The 21,204-nt window shown below is 33.8% G+C and overlaps 2 protein-coding genes across 6 annotated transcripts in view; one reads left to right on the top strand and one right to left on the bottom strand.

The window, feature by feature from the left end:
- Nucleotides 1-10,120, top strand: part of LOC131543563 (cell migration-inducing and hyaluronan-binding protein-like) — a 141,644-nt gene extending 131,524 nt beyond the window's left edge. For all 5 annotated transcript variants that reach the window (XM_058781022.1, XM_058781025.1, XM_058781023.1 and 2 more), the window contains 5 exons: nt 2,507-2,711; nt 5,409-5,498; nt 6,160-6,317; nt 7,412-7,512; nt 8,832-10,120. In XM_058781022.1, the coding sequence (XP_058637005.1) occupies nt 2,507-2,711; nt 5,409-5,498; nt 6,160-6,317; nt 7,412-7,512; nt 8,832-8,959 (682 nt within the window). In that variant the 3' untranslated portion in view covers nt 8,960-10,120. The remainder of the gene's footprint in view (nt 1-2,506; nt 2,712-5,408; nt 5,499-6,159; nt 6,318-7,411; nt 7,513-8,831) is intronic.
- A 3,755-nt stretch (nt 10,121-13,875) lies between these two features.
- mesd (mesoderm development LRP chaperone) lies at nt 13,876-19,430 on the bottom strand. Its single transcript, XM_058782599.1, has 3 exons — nt 19,265-19,430; nt 15,988-16,220; nt 13,876-14,307 (listed from the first exon to the last, which is right to left on the bottom strand). The coding sequence occupies exons 1-3, from the start codon at nt 19,415-19,417 to the stop codon at nt 14,073-14,075; spliced, it is 621 nt and encodes a 206-aa protein (XP_058638582.1). The 5' UTR covers nt 19,418-19,430; the 3' UTR covers nt 13,876-14,072.
- Between the last annotated feature and the right edge of the window lie 1,774 nt (nt 19,431-21,204).

The following is a 21,204-nucleotide window of genomic DNA, read 5'->3' as shown; positions in this document are numbered from 1 at the left end:
AATGCAGTAAGAAAGTGGACCGCAAGGAATGGGTTATACTCTAAAACATCAAGAGTGTAAAACAGATACATCCACTCACACACGCTCACAGACACACACAGACACACACATACACAATTATACACACTCAAATGAATTGGTATGGCTATAACCATATAGCCAAAATGAGTTAGAAGACTGAAATAAGAGGTTGAAATCAGATCAGAGCCAGAAGGATTAGGCTCTGATAAAGCATTACTGTTCAGTTTTGTTGCATTTTTATAGAGTTTTAATGTTTTAATTAATAATACAATAACCTATATAATAATAATGCAAAAAATAAATAAATAAATAAACCTTGACAAAAAGTAGTCTGTGAGAATGCCTAAATATACATTTATATCCACAACCTAATAAAAGTAAACAATTATGTCTAAAAACAACTAGGGAATTTTCTAGCCTCTCTATAGAGTCCTATACAGGCAACTAGTGGTTACACCATGAAATTACATGTTTTTTCTTTCTTTGCTCACACCAGGAGGTGCTAATCTGCATTCAAAAATTGGATTTTAAAGGCCTAGTGTCTATTTTCATCTGAAATACTGCATAAATTGAAAAATTATTTTAAAAAAATTAGAAACAATTGTTGTACTATTTTCAGTGGGACAAACTGATCATAATTATTGCATAAATATTAATTAGTACCATAAAATTCTCTCAAAATACAAAGGAAAAAATATTATTGAACAAAAATATATTAGATTGATTTTACTGAAGAGGAAAAAATAATAATTTCAGGTGTCCGGTCACTTTTGACTGTGAAGACCATGAGTGTGACTCCCAAATGAGGAGCGCACTAGGGTTAAGGGTGATTTCTGATGACAGCGCTGCTCAGTGCATGTTGGCTGCGTACAAGCTGGTTTTGAAAGAAACAATAACTTCCTTTTTCAAAATTGCACTTTAGTGTTTTTCAATTTAGAAGTCTTTACTGCTGACTCGTAAAACAGTCTCTTGGAACAAGGAAACTAAAGTCACCATTACGAACACACACTGTTTACCAATACTAAATACTACTATTATTTATACAAAATATTATTTATTGAATAGATTAATGAGACCAAAGACTGCCCGTTAGATTTACCCAAAATAAAATATATCTCATGTTTAACCACTATAGAGACATCAGAGCCAGCGGCAAATTCCAGAAGATCCGGCCGACGTGAGTCTGCTCTCGGAGGGTTTATGAGCGCTGAACGGCCACTGACGCCCTGGAGCTCACATCTCCAAAAATGTTGATGCAAATTTTCAAATAGACGTTATCTTTATTAACAAACCGCATATTTGAAGTCCAAAAAAGTACATTCTCGCCTAAAAAGCTCTTAAAACAACATTCTGTGACAAAACAGTATTGTTTTTAAAATGATAGAGGATTTGGGCGTCTGCCATTTCGCTGTGAGAAATACGACAACTTCGGCAAGCGGAGTGATAAAACAGTGAAACGGCTGTTTGAGTTCTGTTGGATTCTATTATCGACATTCATAACAGCCAATCAGATTCGAGGACCAGAAAGAAGTGTTGTATAAATAAAATATATATATATATATATATATATATATATATATATATATATATATATATATATATATATATATATATATATATATATATATATATATATATATATATATATATATTTATTTATTTATTTATTTATTTATTTATTTATTTTTAATTGATTCATAGTCTTAAAAATCTCTTGTACAAAAAACTGAAATAAAATATGCAAACAGTCAATAATAAAAACAACTTTACCCCACACTTTATGGACATAATATTGCATTTACATTATGTTTTGATAGATGCTTTCTTTTATCGGTTTGTATGTTTTGCTCGTGGGTGATTATTTTGCTTGTTGAACTTTGGTGATAATTTTATTTGACCATAAAAAGAGTGTGAATGATTTTACTGTTGCCAAATGTCCCATCTGGCGTTATTTTTTAAATTAATGACCCATAAAATAGGTATTTCTCCATCTTTTATTAATAAATGAATGCATGTGTGAAAACTAATAAAGTTTTAAAAGAAAAAAAACACAGAGAACTTGTAAAATCCATTATAATGTTGAATTAAATATGTTTAGGAAATGGACAGTAAATATTTTCAATTAAACATGTGTTTTTTTCTACTGCCTGGCCTAATGGAAAGTCATACTGAGCAAAGTAGCAGTTATTATAAGACATCTGTGTTTTGATAGAGGATGAAAAAATAGCTGTTCTTAATTTAGCTATGTCAGTCTTCCTTTGCTAATGAAACATAATTAAATTGTAGGAATGAGGAATATCACTCGATTGGAACTGCTGTGAAATTACCCAGGAGGCTGGATGCTAAACGCTGCCGTTTTGTCAATTATAAGTTTTGAAGTGGTTTTAAAAGTGTCACAGCTTCCAAACTCCCGCTGTCGCTGCCGTCCATGTGCTGATCTCTGTGTTTCTCTCTCTCTCATGTCTGTCTGCCGTCTTCCCCGCAGGCTGCTCTTCCTTAAAATCAAAGCACACAATGAGAAGGAAGACTTTGCGTTCTGCTCGGTGAAGGGTTGTGAAAGAGTGAAGATCAAAGCGCTGATTCCTCCCGGCAGCGGCCCCAGTGACTGTATGGCTGAAGCCTACCCCAGATACACCGAGATGCCCGTCGTAGATGTGCCTATGCCCAAAAAACTGCCTCGCTCCAAACTGGTGAGGAGACACTTTTGACTTTACAAAGCATCTGTGTTTGAAGTCTAGCGTGATGCTGCGGGTCGGATGTGGGACGTTCCTGCTAGATTGCTGCAACTTGCCTGATGCTCTGAAGATGATGTATAAAGAAACAAAATAGCAGTGCTTTTGTTAGTCTTGCAGGTGTTTGATTGTCTCCTGCAGGATAAATGATAATATGCAGCGTGAGCATTTGTTCAACTGGATAGTTATTGTATTTTGCACACCTGTTTCTGTAAACTTTTGCTGGAAAGGGTCCTCTATTGTGATGGAGGAAACTGTTTCTAAATGTCTATACCACATAAATATAAATGTATATGAATTATACAAATATAATATACAGTATATATAGTAGTATATATATTTTACATTTTATATGTGTGTGTCAAAATAATTAGTGGCTCAACCAATATAGGTATTCTTATTATTCTTATTATATATATATAAAAATACATACAATACAATTTATATATTATACATTTACAATTTACATTTAATTACATTTTAACATTTTAATTTTTTTTATAAATTATATATAAAATATATGTCAATGTTAATTATATACAGTGCTCTCCAAAAGTATTGGAACAGTGAAGACAAAATTGCTCTGTTGGCTGTGGGTCAAGACATTAGCAAATAAGATGAAAAGATGAATATGTGACAAAACTACACAATGTCACATTTTATTATTAGCTGTTTCAACACATATATGTTTTACCGAATAAAAAGAACAGCACTTTTAGAGTTCATCCCACTCATTGATGTGAGCATAAGTATTGGGACAGTTGAACATAAGGCAGATATAAAAGATTAAAAGCTAATATTTAGTTGCAGATCCCTTGCGCACAATCACAGCAGTGAGTCTGTGACCCATAGACATCACCAGACTCTTGGTCTCATCCTTTGACATGCTTTTCCCAGCCTTTAATGCAGCCAATTGCAATTGTTGCTTGTTTTGGGGAGTTTCTGCCTTTACTCTCCTCTTCAGCTGGTGAAATTCATGTTCAATCAGATTTAAATCTGGAGATTGATTTGGGCAATCTAAGACTTTCCATTTCTTTGCCCTTATAAACTCCTTGACTGAACTGGCAGGGTGTTTTGGGCCATTGTCCTGATGCAATATGAAGCACTTCCCAATGAATCTGGTGGCATTTTCTTGAATATCGGTAGGCAAGATGGTTTCGTACCCTTTCAAATTCATTCTGCTACTGTCATCATACATTAAGTCATCAGTAAAGTTGAGAGGGCCTGTTCCAGAGACAGCCATGCATGCCCATGCCACGACACCACCTCCACCATACTTTACAGATGAGGCTGTATGCTTGGGATCATTGCAGTTCCCTTTTTTTCTTCACATTTTTGCTTTCCCATCACTTAGATAAAGGTTCATCTTTGTCTCATCGGTCCATAAACACAGTTCCAAAACTCTTCTGGCTCACCTTTGTGTTTTTCTGCAGACTCTAATCTTGCCTTTCTATTTTTGGAGCTGGTCAGAGGTTTGTATCTTGCTGTGTAGCATCTGTGATCCTGTGTCAAAGTCTCCTGAGGACAGTAGATTGTCAGAGCATCAACTACTGTTGTTTTCTCAGCTGATCAGGTTGTTGTTGGTGGTTTCCCAACTCTTGATTTCTCCATGCCCTTTGTTTTTGCTATAGCTCTAATCCTCTTTTCTTTTAGCATCCAAATTGCTTGCTTTTCTCTCAAAGTCAGCTCCCTCGTCTTCATTCTGGTTTGTGTGTCATCATTGAATGCAAGATTCAGAATTCAGAGGTAATGGATATAACTGATACGACACATTCCCTGCTTTTAATATCTGAAGAATTAATGCAACAGGACACAGCTGATCACTTAGAAAGACCTGTGAGGCAACTGTTACGATACTTATGCTCACATCAGATAGAGGGATGAACTCTAAAAGTGCTGGACTTCTTAGCTGGTAAAACATCCATGCGTTGAATCACCCAATAATAAAATGTGACATTCTGTAGTTTTGTCTCATATTCATATTTTAATCATATTTGTAAATGTCTTGACTCCACAGCCAACAGAGCAATTATGTGTTTACTGTTCCAATACTTTTGGAGGGCACTGTATATGTTAATTATTTATATTTACATTAACATTTAGTCATTAAGCAGACGCATTTATCCAAAGCGACTTACAAATGAAGACATTAGAAGCAATCAAAATCAACAAAAGAGAAACAACATGCAAGTGTTATTACAAGTCTTGGTTAGCCTATGAAGAGTTCAGATGCAAAAGCCTCTAAATGCCGTCTGAAATCTTCTAAAATGAGCATTTTTATCAGGCTCCTATATTTATGTTCAGTTATTTCACTTTAATTGCATAGAAAAGCACCTATACATTTCCATTAGAGTACAATTACTGATAATACTTATTCAGCCAAGTGGAGGAAGCATATTAGTCTGTCACTCATATATATTATTAACTGCATCTCCCTGAGTGCCAGCATGTTCATATGATGTTATCTCGCCTATTGGCACATTTGGAGTTTCCTCACAAGTTCAGGCCCCATTAGTTTAACCACAGTGACATTTAACGTTTATTGTATATATGTTCAGATATTATGTATGCAAGATGTAAGTGCAAACATCTAGTAAGAAGATATTATTAAATGTTATATTATTGTAATCTCAAATTTTCTTGTTTGCTTTACAGCCTCACACACTGGAGCACTTCCTTGAAGTCAAACTGGAGTCATATAACACACGCTTCTTCCACATCAAAGAGGACTTCGCCTATACTGAGGTACAAACTCTTAGTAATGTGTCATTAATAATGAGTTTTACAAAGAACTGAGGAAAATCGGTCACACTTTATATTAGGTGGCCCTAACTACTATGTACTTACATCAAAAAATAAGTACAATGTACTTATTGTGTTCATATTGTATTGCAAGACACTTTTGCTGTTATTGAGGTGGGATACGGGTAAGGTTAGAGACAGGTTAAGTGGTATGGGTAAGTTTAAGGGTGGGTTAAGCTGTAAGGGATTGGTCAATTTATGCAATTACATAAATTAATTACAGATGTAATTACACAAAGGTATTATTAACAATATAAGTACAATGTAAGAACATGTATGTACACAATAAGTGCATTGTACCAAATGATTAATTTAAGTGTAAGTACATAGTAGTTAAGGCCACCTAATATAAAGTGGGACCGGAAATCAGTTCTCATTCACTAGTTAGCCTGCCTAAGCCTAAGGTGGTTTGCTGATGTTTAGCTGGTTTAATCTAGGTCTAGCTGATCGCCCACTATGGCCTTGATATTATATTATATTATATTATATTTTTATACTTGTTTACAGATAAATGAATAGTGGAAAGAGGGATGGGGACAGACCAAGTAAAATATTGAAAGAAAAAAAAATAAAACGAAAATAAAGTTCTTGTTTCTTGTTGTAGGTGAATGAAAAGAAGATCTACCAATCAGAGGACGGCATTCATCTGACTGTAATCGACGGCCACAGCGGTAAAATCCTGGAGTCTAAAGGCTTCAGGAACTCAATCCTGATGGGAATTCCAGCTCAGCTAGAGAACTACATCACAAATCTCAAAGACGAGTAAGACTAATACAGAATATATGCATGAATAGTTTACATCCATGCAAAATCAAACGCACACATGCAATGAAATGATCTACTTTTAGAAAATTCTATTCTAATTACTAGGGTTTTTATTCAGCAGGGATGCATTCAATTCATCAAAAGCAAACTGATAATAATAAATGTTTCTTGAGCAGCAAATTAGCATATTAGAATGATTTCTGAAGGATCATGTGACTAATGACTGGAGTAATGATGCTGAAAATGCAACTTTGCATCACAGGAATAAATTACGTTTTACAATATATTCAAATAGAAAACAGTTATTTTAAATTGTAATATTTCACAATATTGGTGTGGGGTTTTTTCAGTATTTTTTTTTCAGCCTTAGTGAGCACTCCAAATGTTTGAGCTGTGAGATTAATAGAAAAATATATGCATGAATCTTCAGTTTACGTGCATACTGAATGAAATGCACACGCAATGCAATGTTACTACACAGAAATGACTGTTCTGTGGCATTCAAACCATTGTTTCTTCTGTAAATTAAACCAAAACAGTTTTTAACAGGTCAAAAATAATTTCTTTTGTTTCAGCTTTTAAAGAAGCATTTTTTTTTTTAGATTTACAGCATCTCATTATCAGCTAAGCGTGAAGCCATCTGAGATGTTTCACTTCCTGTAGCGCTTCGCTGTAGAGAATTATGTGTTGAATTCGAGTGTATCACACAGGCTTTGTGCGACACGCGGCGCTTTCCAAATTGGTCTGTGCTGTGAAGTGGGCCGTGCAGATATTTGATCCGTTCTGCACGGTTAAGTTGGGTAGCACCGCTCTGACACTGCTGGAGTGTTTGGATTCTCACATAAAAGCAGCGAACGGGAGATAATCACACAGTCATATAGGGAGATACAAATTGCATGCTAACATATACATCAGTGGCCTTGAAATTTAGCTTGGGCGGCCACTGAAAAATGGCCAACTAAGCAACAATTTCACAAGTTTTATGCAGGTAAAGTAAAATAAAAGTGAAGCTTGATTTCAGGGGCGTTGAAACCGCATTTCTCTATTTTTAACTGCTGTGTCTGATAGAAACTAATTTTCTGCCCTTGCAGGTCAGTGGTTTTGATCACCTCTAAAGGGAAACTGGTCACCAGAGGGCCATGGACCAAAATTCTTGATACCCTTGGAGCAGATCAGACGGTGAAGTTGAAAGGTAACGAGTTTCACTCATAATAATTCAGGATTGTGATAGACGTCTCACATTATCAGTACCTAATGGAATTTACATTATTTATAGGTCTGAAACAAATGTGCATACTAGGAAACACATGTGACCAAGCAAAATAGATCTTAATGTATTTTGGCCTACCGTACAAAAGTTTAGGGTCAGAAAGATTTTTGTTTTAAAGAAATTAATATTTTTATTCATCAAGACTAAAGTAAATTGATCAAAAGTGACAGTAAGGACATTTATTATGTTACAAACTATTTTTATTTCAAATGTAATTGCTGCCAAAATTCAGCTTTGCATCACAGGAATAAATTACATTTTTAAATATATTCAAATACACAATAGCTCTTTAAAATTGTAATAATATTTCACATTTATTCAGTTTTTACTGTATTTTTGATCGAATAAATGCAGCTTTGGTGAGCATAAGAGACTTAAGAGACAAAAACATAAAAAAAAAATGACTGAACCCAAACTTTTGAAGTGTAGTGTATCTGTACGTGTCTCAGATACCGATTCACACTTATTTTTTAGCCGTAGAGTTTCATCCCAATGGTATCTGGGATACTTTATGATGAATTACCACAAAAAAAGACAGTGAAGCCCCCAGACAATGAAAGAAAAAGAGTCGAGTTGTGTGAAGAGAAGCTGTTTTTTGGGCTGGACACACACACGCATACCAGAGCAGCAGGGTCCTTCCTCTCGACCCTCCCTTCACATATTATATTTATCATATTGAATTGTCATTCCAGCAGGCAAAGCCCCTTAAGTTTACATTCCAAGTGCTTCCCACCGGCTCGTTCCGTGAACAACACCAAATGTCTCACAGACCACCGACTCATGACCAGTCTGTACTGAAACCCAAAGGAATAAAAATGAAAGCATTCCAACTCAAGATTTTATGATACTGATCAACTTTATATTTTCCTGTTATTTTATGGCTTAAATAAATAAAATAAATATTGATTTCAGATTATTATATGAATAAAAAGTGTTGAATGATATGGGAGACATGAAACTAGCACAGCTACACTACACTACAGGGATGACGGTCATGCAGTTTAGCCTTATTATACAAAAATATTTAACCAAAGAATGTCACGATTGACCAATCAGGATGAAGTATTCCAGAAAGCTGTTAAATAAGCACCACAACATCAAAGCCTGTATAATTTAGTACTTGACATTTTTTTTTACAGTTTGCAGTTTGGCAAAGGTTGATGCACATAAATTGGCCTTAACCAAAATTTTTGTCATGAATGAGGACATTAAAAATCATTTTGTGGTGTTTTTGTTTCCAGACAAACTTGCCTTTGTGGGCTTCAAAGGCTCCTTCCGGCCAGACTGGGTGAGGATGAGTGTTGATGAAGAGCGGGCCAAACTCCACCAAGTGCTGCCCATCCCTGTGATTAAGATGATGAAGCTATGAAGACGAGCGACACACGCTGCAGGACATCTCAGACTCGCAGTAGCATCACTGCCGGACGAGCCCAGCAACAGCCGCACGCCAGGACTACTGAACCTAAAGCACCAATCACAGCCCAGCATGTGTTTATGTTACCTAAAAACCCCTCCCAGCGGATTCCATTGTATGTGACAACGTGGACGTTGTGATTTTTTGGATCGTGTCGTCAGTTGATTATACTTGAGTTTCGACGGGAGAAAAACAAGAAAAAAAAAACTAAAAACAATTGCAACATTCCTTGTTTTTGTCCCTCTCGGTGATGTTTGCCTTCATGTTTCAACATGTTTTTTCTAAATATGTAGAAAAAGAGGTTTCAGATTGTAAATGTCGTGAGGTTTCCTCATTTTAATTGTCACGCACAAGAGTTGGTTTCGTTTTTGTTGAACGAGAGAGCCAGCAAAAAAACAACAATCCGGCCTTAAAGGAACTGGTCACCCAAAAATGAAAATTTCACTCATTTATTTACACCTCATGTCGTTCAGTGTAACAACAAGCAAGATTTTTAGTTTTATATTTTTTTCAAGCATAACTTCTGAAAGCACCATACAGCTTCAAGACGCGTGAACAGATATGGACACAATTCTCATTTTCTGGTGAACCGTTCCTTTAAATTGAATAGTCAAGAATGGATTTGAATCTGAGCATTAGTAGATGTCAGTCTTATCATAAAATGATCAAATCTGTGATGAATTGGCTTTTCTTCCATTTGGCAAGAAGTACGACATTGTCCCTTTGCCGAAATAGCTGGTCTTTTTTCGGAGATTGTAATTTGTTAGTGTTTTTGTATGTTTTGTGTGTTTCTAAAAAAAAAAATACAAAAAATCCTGATTGATAACAGAGATATATTTTATACTTATTTATTGTACAGGCACTATTACAAAAAATCCAGAAGGGACGTCTTTTAAGGGACTTTTAAGTTGTAATGTAATTCTGTCCTATCTGTAAAAACTAAAACTTTAAGTACAATTTTCACTTTAGTGTATAATTCAAATATACATGACATTAACTTTAAGTTGTATATGGGTGTGATGTAAATGTGAATGATTTCCAAGTAATAAAAATGTATTACTTTAGATAAGAAAAAAATATAAAGACTTTTGTACAGAAATAAATCTTTTTTCCTCATATTGTTGGAGTGATACTATCTTTCTGTGTATATATATATATATATATATATATATGCACGTTTTTGGTGAACTTTCCCTTTCTATAGCTGGGTTCAAGTACAGATATGACAGTTTGTTTCCACCACTGAATAAAAAATAAAATCAAAAGGAAATTGCAACTTTTTATCTTACAATTCTGACTGAAAGTCAAAATTGTGAGATATAAACTCACAATTCAAAGAAATAGTCAAAATTGTGAGATATAAACTCGCAATTGCAGGTTATAAAGTCAGAATTGTGAGATATAAATTTGCAATTGTAAGAAAATAGTCTTTTTTTCCCCCTCCGAATTGGCCTTTGTAATTCGCAACTGCGTGTTTATATCTCACAATTCTGAGAAAAGTCAGAATTACGAGAAAAAAGTCTGAATTACGTCATATAAAATTCTGACTTTTTCTTGCAATTGCGAGTTTATATCACACAATTCTGACTTTCTCTGACAATTATTTATTTTTTCAGAATTGCGATATGTAAACTGGAAATTGCGAGAAAAAAAGTCAGAATTGTGTAATAAAAAGTTACATTTTTTTATTCATTGGCAAAAACGGGCTTCCATAGATTTCTATCAACACAAAGGCATTTAAAACGGCACAACAGTGATGCTGGAATGTGTCTTTCCTTAGCAAACACTATAAAATAAGCTGATGTTGATTGATGGTATGTGTCTAGTGTGTGTTGATGTTGGGGTGGGGGACCATGAGGAGTTTCTTCAGCAGATGGTTTGGAAAAATGACCATGGAGGCCATACCGGACTAGGGTGGATCCTGCATTCTGGGCATACGTACATGTACCCTAAAGATATGGACCTGTTTGCACAGTAAAGCACCCTGAAGCGCTCTACGGTCACTGTGGAAGTGTTACTTCAGACATGGGAAACTGCACTAGCATTCTTGAATGTCATCATGAGTTACTGGCTATGTTTTCTGGAGTGTCAAATCTTCTTATTTGACCTAATTTAATGCAGAGCATCAGTCGTGTCCAAAGCAATTACAAATGCGTTCTCACATGACAAATAGATGACACTCATATAAAACGGTCATCCTCTTGTCAAATGTTAATGGGAATGAGGCTCTCCAGGACATTTGTGTGTTTTTTATTGTTTATTTGTTGTTGCCAATACTGAAGTCATCAGCTGGAGACTCAAATGGCAAGTCTACCAAACATACACGCAAAGGTTAAAAAAAAACAGTCTTCCAGTGAGCAAATTATATTCAAAAGGCTGTTTGATATCATTAACATTATGGGCCGGTTACATAAAAGATTTAGACTAATCTTAAAAGTTATTCAGCCAATTTTTTCTTTAAGACTGGTCATGATTTTTATTATTTTTTAATTCAGTTACAGAAAAAGCTTTTGAAAGATAGTAGTTTTGAAAAGCAAATAAACTAGATATTCATTAGAATTATAAAACTGCAATTACAACATCATGAATCAAACAAATGCAAATGCATTATGGTTTCTTCTGGAAGTAGAAGACAGAAGAACAAAAGCTCTTGGTAACACTTTACAATAAGGTTCATTAGTTAACTACATTAGTTAACATTAATAATAAATTGCACTTATACAGGGTTTATTAATCTTTGTTAATGTTAATTTCAACATTTACTAATACATTATTAAAATCTTGTTAACATTAGTTAATGCACTGTGAACTAACATGAACTAACAATGAACATCTGTATTTTTATTAACTAACGTTAGCGAAGATTAGTAAATACAGTAACAAATATATTGCTCATGGTTAGTTCATGTTAGTTAATACATTAACTAATGTTTAACTAATGAACCTTATTGTAAAGTGTTACCAAGCTCTTTATATATACAGTTCTTATTCAGAAAATGTACTTATAAATAAAAATGTTTGTTGGTAAAGAAACATTTAGTATTGAAACTATGCAATGGATTTTCCATTAGGGCTCTCTGTTAGTTTGCCGTTATCATCCCAGTTCTGGAAGGATTGGACAAATGTGTCAATGTTGATGATGATGAACAACAAACGCCTGCAAGAATGGATGAATGTTTAATGGATGATTGCAAACAAAAACAAAAAAAAAGTTTATTTCAATTAGATCACATTTATCATTCAGTAAAGTGCTGAAAAGCTCACAGATTTCCATGAGGTGTACTTATGTTTTCCCTGGTATCACGGCATATGGGGCTTCAGAAGAGAAAGGATGATCGATTACTCTATTAGCGCCTAATGTTGCTCTCTTTCAAACTGGGGCAAAGACTCTGCCGCTGCTAAACTCATTTTCTTTTGCCAGAAGCTGTTTGACTGATTCCAGATCAGTTCATTTCTGCCACATCCTTCAAATGCATTCCAGCATCCTTCAACAAGCTGTTATGTAAACCTTCAGATAAATCAGATATTCTCTACTGCTGTTGAGCTCAGATTGCTTGTGTACTAGCTTGTTGAATAAAAAAAAATGTCTACGGAAATGATAGAATAAAAGAAAACGTATGCAGCTGAAAATGAGAAATGTCTAGACTAAGGGGTGTGGGGAAAAATAGCATTGTTTTAGGCTTTAAAGGAACAGTTCACACAATAATTAAATTTGCAGAAAATGTACTCACCCTCAGGCCATCCAAGATTTAAACGATTTTTTTAGAAAATGTGCATTACATTATTTGCTCACCAATGTATCCACTAAAGAGAATGGGTGCCGTCAGAATGAGTCCAAACAGCTGATAAAAATATCACAAATAATCTATAAGTAATCCACACCACTCCAGTCCATCAGTTAACATCTTGTGAAGAGAAAAGCTGCATGTTTATAAGTAAAAAATCCATCATTAAGGCGCTTTTAACTTTAACGGATAACATTGCTTTTTCCAGTTAAAAAGTCATCTAATCTGAATCAGGAGAGAAATATGCAGATTAAACATCGATTACAAGCAGTCCAAAACTGTTCTAAACAAATATGTGGGTGGATTTTGATGTGCAAGGACAAGAGGATGGACTTTTTGACTGGAGGATGTAACATTATGGGCTCATATTTTGGCCAGAAGCAATGGCGTAAAGTTTAAAAACCTTAATGAAGGATTTGTTTAGTGCTGTCAAACGATTAATCGCATCCAAAATAAGGTTTTGTTTACATAATAGATGTGTGTACTGTGTATATTTATTATGTATATTTAAATACACACACATGCATGTATATATTTATAAAAAATGTGTTTATATATTAAATATATTTATAAATATATATAATCTAAATTATATGAATATAAATATATACATGTAAATACATGTACATATTTTCAAAATATATACTGTATGTGTGTTTATTTATATATACATAAATATGCACAGTACACACACATATAATGTAAACAAAAACTTTTATTTTGGATGAGAATCACGCAGCTTTTCGCTTCACGAGACTTTAATTGATGGACTGGGGTGGTGTGGATTACTTGTGGATTATTGAGATGTTTTTTTTTTCAGCTGTTTGGACTCTGATTCTGACGGCACCCATTCACTGCAGATGATCCATTGGTGAGTAATGTTCAATTTCTCAAAATTTGCTCTGATGAAGAGACAAACTCTAAAAAAAACATACAAAAATGTACATTTTGGATGGCCTGAAGGTGAGCAGTTTTTCAGCATATTTTCATTTTTGGGTGAACTATTTAAGTGCTACACTTTTCTGCATTTGAAAATTTTAACATGAACAGTTTGACACCAACTGCAAATAATTCAATGCATGGCAATGTAATTGTAAAAGTGGTTTATTCTTTGATTCAGACTGTGAAAAAAAATAAGGCGAGTTACAGTAAACAAATCAAAGAAACTGAAACAAAGATTGCAGATTTGACTCATCAACCTGTGTGTCAAAGTACCTAGTAACACCTGTTAGAGAAACGCTCCTTCAGTCCCATTAAGACGCTGTGCCTTTGAGGCTCGTGTATCAAAGCTCCTGCTTGCTTTTATTTGCTCTGTTGGCTGCTTTCTTGTCTCCTTTCTTCTTGGTCTCGTTTTGCTTGTTCCCCTTGGCATCTTTCTTGGCGGCTTTACCAGGGTACACCTGCCCTTCCACGGTCACATCCTCACAGCGGTCCTGAGCGACCAGGAAGTCTTTAATCTCCCAGGCATAGCTCCCGTCACGCAGCATGAAGATGACACGGTTGGATCCCACCACAAATCTGATGAGAAAGATACAAACAGTGATTATAGTGACTGGTGACAGAGCGCCAAAGAGCAGTTCAAGAGATTGAGAAGGAGAGCTTCAAAATAGAGGGTTGTGCCACACAGAAGCTCTGATTCAAATTTACTTCTTAAAGTATCGTTGTTAAATACATAATTTGTTTCTAGCATCACAACATTCTATGGGCTCTTTAAAACAAAAAAAAAACCTCCCCTAAAACACTTTAACTTTTGCAATTCCACTTTTCCCCCTTGAACCATTAAAAATGTCATTTTTTACCACATCTAACAATCTATCAATCAATCAAAAAAAAAAAAAAAAAAAAATTATATATATATATATATATATATATATATATATATATTAATAAATTGACTGACTCCTTTGTCCTTCTAATGATATTTTGCCTAGCTTTTTATGTATACAAAACACACAAATTATTTTAGACATTTTGCATAAATTAACACAATTACAGCTTGATTGGAAATGATGCATAAAATGTTATAATGAAATTAAATAATAAAACTGTAAAAATATTTTGTTCTCAGATGATATTTACCTTAATTTTAACTTTTTTTCCCACACGTCTAATAGTCATAATAATATTTCATATCAAACATGCTCTTCACTGACTGTTGTCTGCTTTGTTAAAAAAAATTAAATACAAACATAAAAGGTATTTAAAATGTTGTAAAAATGATGAAGACATGGTATAAAATTTTAGTCCTGGTATGACATAAAATAAAAGGCAGAAATTTGTTTTAATTAAACAGTGTTGGGATCAAACTAGTTTCCCAAACTACACATAATAAACAGCAGTATTGTAATAAAATCACATTTTTATCACATTCAATCACACCAGATTATTTCACTTATTAAAAAACTTATATATATATATATATATATATATACACGTTTATATTTAAAAGCAAGTGAAAATATCTGCCAGTGCAGATCTATAAAATCTATAAATCTATCAAATTTGAGTATTAAAATCTAAAATTGATCTTGTAGTAATCTTATCTTGTTTCAAAGATATTTAGATATTTTAAAAGGAAAAGAAAAATGTGATTGGAAAACAAGACTGATTCTCTGAAAACAAGTCAGTTTAGTTTCTTAATGTGTCTCTTGAATTTTTAGATATTTTAACAGGAAAACAAGTCAAATAAGTCTAATTATAAACATATTAATAAGCTGCTATATATTTAATGCACTATAGAAAGAAGACATAGGGATTCCAGAAGCAAAACTGAGCAATAATTCAAATTAATCTGTAAATTATTTTGAATCAGTTCCTTAAAATGAACTTTCTAAACGAACCTTTCCAAGACTTTGTGTTCAAACAGTTTACACACTTTTATACAGAATCAATTCTTTTCAAGATCGTGACTAGATTCAAACTAAAGAAGAAACCCATTATAAGTTACAGGTATTTTTAAAAATTTTTTATTGTTTTATTCAGTTGCATTTGAAGAGAATGTTTTTTTGTTAAACAAGATAAATGCCGACACTATTGTCATTTTTAGAGCTGCTTTACATTTAATTTTTCTTGTTATGAAATATCTACACCTGATGTCACACAGATATAAACCTATAATATAACTGCTTTGACAGTCGATCAATATCCTCATCGGACATCCTTAAAATGGACACATCTGCATAGTAATATGGTTGTTACCTCTGAATATCAAAGTTGGCATTGAAGAGGCTTCCCTGCCACAGGCTGGTGACCTCCTCCGTCTCCTTCTCCGTGGGGTTTCCTGACACGGTGGCAAACACCATCAGAGTCCTTCCCTTCTTGGACATCTTCAGGAGCTCCTCTGGTTTGGACGCGTCTATCTTAGAGAAATCGATGGGCGGAGGAGACCGCTTGTGCTCGGGTAAGTCACCCTCCTCGATCTCATCATCTTTCTGTCAAAGAAAAAGATTTCTAATCACCGAAGAAAGAAAATATATTTTCAAGATGTAATGCCAAAACTTACATTACTGGTAGACAGGACTGCGCATTATAAATTATAGAATATTTTTCAGCTTATTGAATGTAACGCATAGCCCTGCTGTTGGACGTCATGCATATCATGCATTTTTATTTTTAATGAATTTGATTTATTTTCAAATGTAAACATTCAGCATTTTATATTTATACTTCAAAACTTTAAATTTTTTATTATTCATTTTCAAACTTTAAATATTTAATGTTTACCATTTAAAACCTTAAACTGTAAACATTTTATAGGCTTACTTATAATATTAATTATTTTCAAACTTTAATGCATCGTTCAGCATCGATTCTAAATGCAAATATATGCAGGTAATATTTCAATAGCTTTAACTTTTACATCATCTTGTACGCTTTAATACTTTTTAACTTCCTGAGACCCGGGCAAAAGATTTAAGGAAAAATTGTATTTTGTACATAAGTTATGCTATAAAAGGACATGAATTGAACATGCATAGGCAAAAACAATTGATTATTTAAAATCACCAATACATTTTTAGTTTTCAGGATTTTTATTTTTTTTTAACCAAAGATGAGTCTCAACTATGTTATAACAGAATGATTTGATATACCATTTTTCTTTATGCAAAATGTGTGTAAAATGGCCATAAACGAGTTTTCGCATTATATACAATGTAGCTATAAACAGGGTTCCCACGGGTCCTTGAAATCCTTGAAAGTTTGTGAATCTGATTAAAAATTTTCAAGGCCCTGGAAAGTTTTTGAAAATAAACAAACATGGATACAGGTCCTTGAAAATTCCATATTATTCCCTCCGGTCCGCTAATGTATTATTTCGCCAACACTTTGGGCATACTATCTTGCTTGATTTACGTTGCACATTTCTGCGTTACGTTAAGTGTTTCCCACGTGAGGTACTTTGTGGTGTTCGTTGTCATGATGTTCACACGCACACGAAACTACTAAGATGGTACCTCAATGTTTCACAGACACACCGTGAAACATTGCAAAAATAGGCTGAAACTGCTGAAACGTGATGACTGGAAAATGCAAGTTTCAAGATATTTGGCTCACCAAAGAAGATTACAAAGAATGGCTTGCCAGAGATCCAAAGGATGTAATGTTGAATTGCTTTGCTTGTTAAGATAATGTAAAGCCATGAGGCAAGAAAAACGTAAAAGCATATTCATATATCTTAAAACTTCTGGTTACATGAGCCTAAGCTCTTTTCAATAAAATCCATGCAAAAGTTAATATCAGATCATTTTAGAATACAGTATAGTTTGTACCAAATATTATTCAATTTTATGCAAAACAGAAATACGACAAATATCAGGGGCCGGATTCACGAAAATCTTCTTAAGAAATAAATTAAGAAGTTTCTTAAGATAAATTCTGAGAAGTTCGTAAGAATTTTCTTAAGTGCAATTCTTGAAAAAATCTTAAGACGTTCTCAAATTTGTTCTTAAGAACATCTTATTTTTTTTCTTAAGAATAAATAAATAAATAAGCAACAACAAATTCATTACCGCTACATTTTAATTGTAGCCCTTTATTATCCTGTTTTAAAATAGCAGCCACATCCCGGTATTTTAATATAAAGCGCGTGAGATGTGTTCCTTTAACGACAATAACCGTCAAAAGAGAAATTTACTCGCAGAAAAGCATAAACTATTCAGCTAATTTGACATTTCTGTCATATGGCCAAAAATAAATGCAAAAAAACTAAAATTTTTTTGCATAGTTGTGTTTGACACATGAAAACTGTAACAATGTATCTTACAAGGTGACGCGATGGAACCTTTGCTCTCACTTGAAATGTGTCCCCACATTAAGTCCTTGAATTTGAGGGTATTGGACCTGGAAAGTCCTTGAAAGGTCCTTGAATTTGAAGTTAACCAAGGTGTGGGAACCCTGTATAAACTAAATCTAATTTGCATATTAATGTATTTTTGGGGCAACATGTAATGAAAAAAGAAGTTTAATAATTGACAAGATTTTCATAATAATATATAATATTTCATAGGAACATTGAAATATAATTTGTTTCCCTATTCATTTGTTGTTTCTCCCAAAATGCGTAATAAACATGCTTTTAGTCCCGGTGTCATCATATGAGGAGATGCATGCAATCAACGTCCTGTTTCGTAACAGAAAGTCATATTTTGATTTGAAACCCCATAACATTTTCCTGAGATGTTGATTCATGACACACAGTTTAAAAATGAGTCAGATTTAAATGATAATTACAAAATATAATCATATTTCCATAAGAGTGTCACTAAATTAATATTAAGACATTTTTGAAAACCATGGAGAGGGAGTAGTCATGCTGAAACATCCAAACATTTAGTATCTCTGAAAACATCCAGACTTAAAACTGTGGCATGTATAGTCTCTGAGAAATTCACTAAAATATAATGTCCTCATATGAGGATGCAGGGTCTCAGGAGGTTATATGACTGTGACACTATCTAGCTCATTTCTGTGAAGCGTGATCTTTCAAAGACAACCTTTGACTCAAGGAGTGTCCTTATAAAATGTGTCAATCTGCTAAACTTTGCAAGATATCCACCAATCACATCCCGTTTCATTCCCACATAAGTGTCTGACTGTATCGTTTATCTATCTATCTATCTATCTATGAAAAACATTATTTTTAAATAATGTGTACATGAATAACTACAAATAACTATAAGAAAAGTTGCTAGTGTGAAATACACTTTATTTGAACCGTTTTCGTCAAAATATTAGTTATGACAGTTACTGTTACTACAAATAAAGCGTAGAGTTCACATTAACATCCAGACGCATCAAAAAATAAACCAAATGACAACGTTTATTCTGAAAACTCGTTTGAACGAGATCCTATATTCGTTTATTATGGTTTTGCAGTAGCATCGACGGTATTTCGGCGGTTACCATGGTATTTTATAGTGAGAGGCACATGACTGAATGATTGCAGCAGTGTGCTCGTTCGTTAGTTCGTTCATACCTCCCACTCCTCCAGCAGTCTGGCCATATCCGCATCATTATAATCCCTTACATCTTTCTTCTTCTTTGGTTTAGTGTCTGTACAATGAACCGATATGAATAATATGAGAAAAAACAATACTGATACAGTCCTGCAGCTGACGGGAGACGCCATCTTTAAACCTGGAGCTCGCTGATTGGTTGAAACCTTTCCGCTAGTCATGGGTTTAAGAAAGGGGGCGTGTCAACGTGATCACGTGTCTTACTGTTAAAAGTTTTTTTGTTTGTTTTTTTAAACATTTATTTCTTCCAAAAACAATATAACAAAAAGTACAGTCTGTTAAATAATTGCATTACGATAATAAACACAATGATTAATAATATGAATATGATGCATCAAATGCAAAATACATTACGAAGAGTCTCTGATGCAATGCATGTTTGTGATTATTTCATACCTTTCCTTCCCCCTCCTCAAAAACGTTATTTTGCATTAGCCTGAGTACAAGAACGTATAAAAGAAGAAACACGTAATGTAGAGAAAGTTAATGAGTGTGCATGGTAAATAATGAGATAAAATAAAATAAACATCGTGCATTGTGCATCTTAGTTATAATGCATATCTTGAGGGCAGTATAATTAGTAGATTACACTTAGGCTATATAATAAAATAATAGCATGCACTAAAATGACTATTTCTGAAAACTGTTTTAAATGATCTATAATTAATTAACATTTAAATACAAAGCTATACATTTTTTACTTTGTATAGAGTGAGAGTGTAACTTTTTATTTATTTACATTTTTTTGTATTGTATTTTTTGTTTGTTTGTTTAATTATGCATTCATAAAAAAAATTCAGTATTTGCAAAAGTGCATGCATTATAGCTAAACTCCTTTGATACCAAATAAAAGGTAACAAAATGTAACAATTATTTATTATATAAATAATATATATATAATTATTTGATGTTTTTCCAGCTCTGCACAGGCTGGGTCTCTACAGTGCTTGTTCATGGGACGCATATGAAGTGTGAGGCTCATTCAACAGAATCAGAACGGTTTCCTCTCAGGACACCCCACCCAATGGCACAGTGCCCTGTGCAGCTGCACAACTGACATGCAGTATTCACGGCCTCAGCCCCCAGTTCACATCTAACACTACATACACATGCTTTGTGTAATCCAGTAGCTTTTTTCTGCTGGAATTTAATAAGGAATCAAACCAAACAAAGTACATCAGGGATCTCTGCATTGAATATGAAGAACATCTGTTGTTTGAAACTGATGGAGTAGAACAATGCATCATTGTAGAATGTAATGTTAAGGGTTAAAGATAAGCTTAAGTGTTTTATATGAAATCTTCATAGTATGTTTGTAAGTCCTAACAATGCAATATTTAGACTGTCATCATATATGACCCTTTACGTTGCTGAAAGCCCTTCCCATGTCCAAAGAGGCGGGTTTTCAGTGCAGCAGACCCACCCTGTTGATTCTGATTGGCTCCTTCGCACTCCCAACATCTCCTTGTTGTCCAATGAAAAGTACTCTACTGCATTTACGTCATAGTATTTGCAGCGGTGAATCCTATTTCCCTTCCCAAGATGAGTCAGCTGTTTTGAGGCCAGTTTGATATGTTTATCAGCGCGGTAGGGTGATTTATTTTTGAACTATTATTTCCATTAGCGTTATAAAGACCCCTCGCCACATGTATACTTCCATTATTTACAAGTGAACTCCTCCAGTGCCATACAAAAGAGGACGAGTGAAAGCTAATCGAATAAATATTTGACAACAAAATTATTTTTGTGTTGGATTGAGTTATTTCAAATGCCTAAAAATAAATACATAAAAAACGTGAATAATAGATGAATAATGTATATTTGCACAAAACAATATAAATGGATTATAAATAAATATAAATAAATAATGTATACAATGGAGCGCAATGTTTTTTTTTTT

The sequence above is a fragment of the Onychostoma macrolepis genome, chromosome 07 (genome assembly GCF_012432095.1).
Source record: "Onychostoma macrolepis isolate SWU-2019 chromosome 07, ASM1243209v1, whole genome shotgun sequence".
Lineage (NCBI taxonomy): Eukaryota > Metazoa > Chordata > Actinopteri > Cypriniformes > Cyprinidae > Onychostoma > Onychostoma macrolepis.
This window is presented reverse-complemented; position numbering and strand designations above follow the sequence as displayed.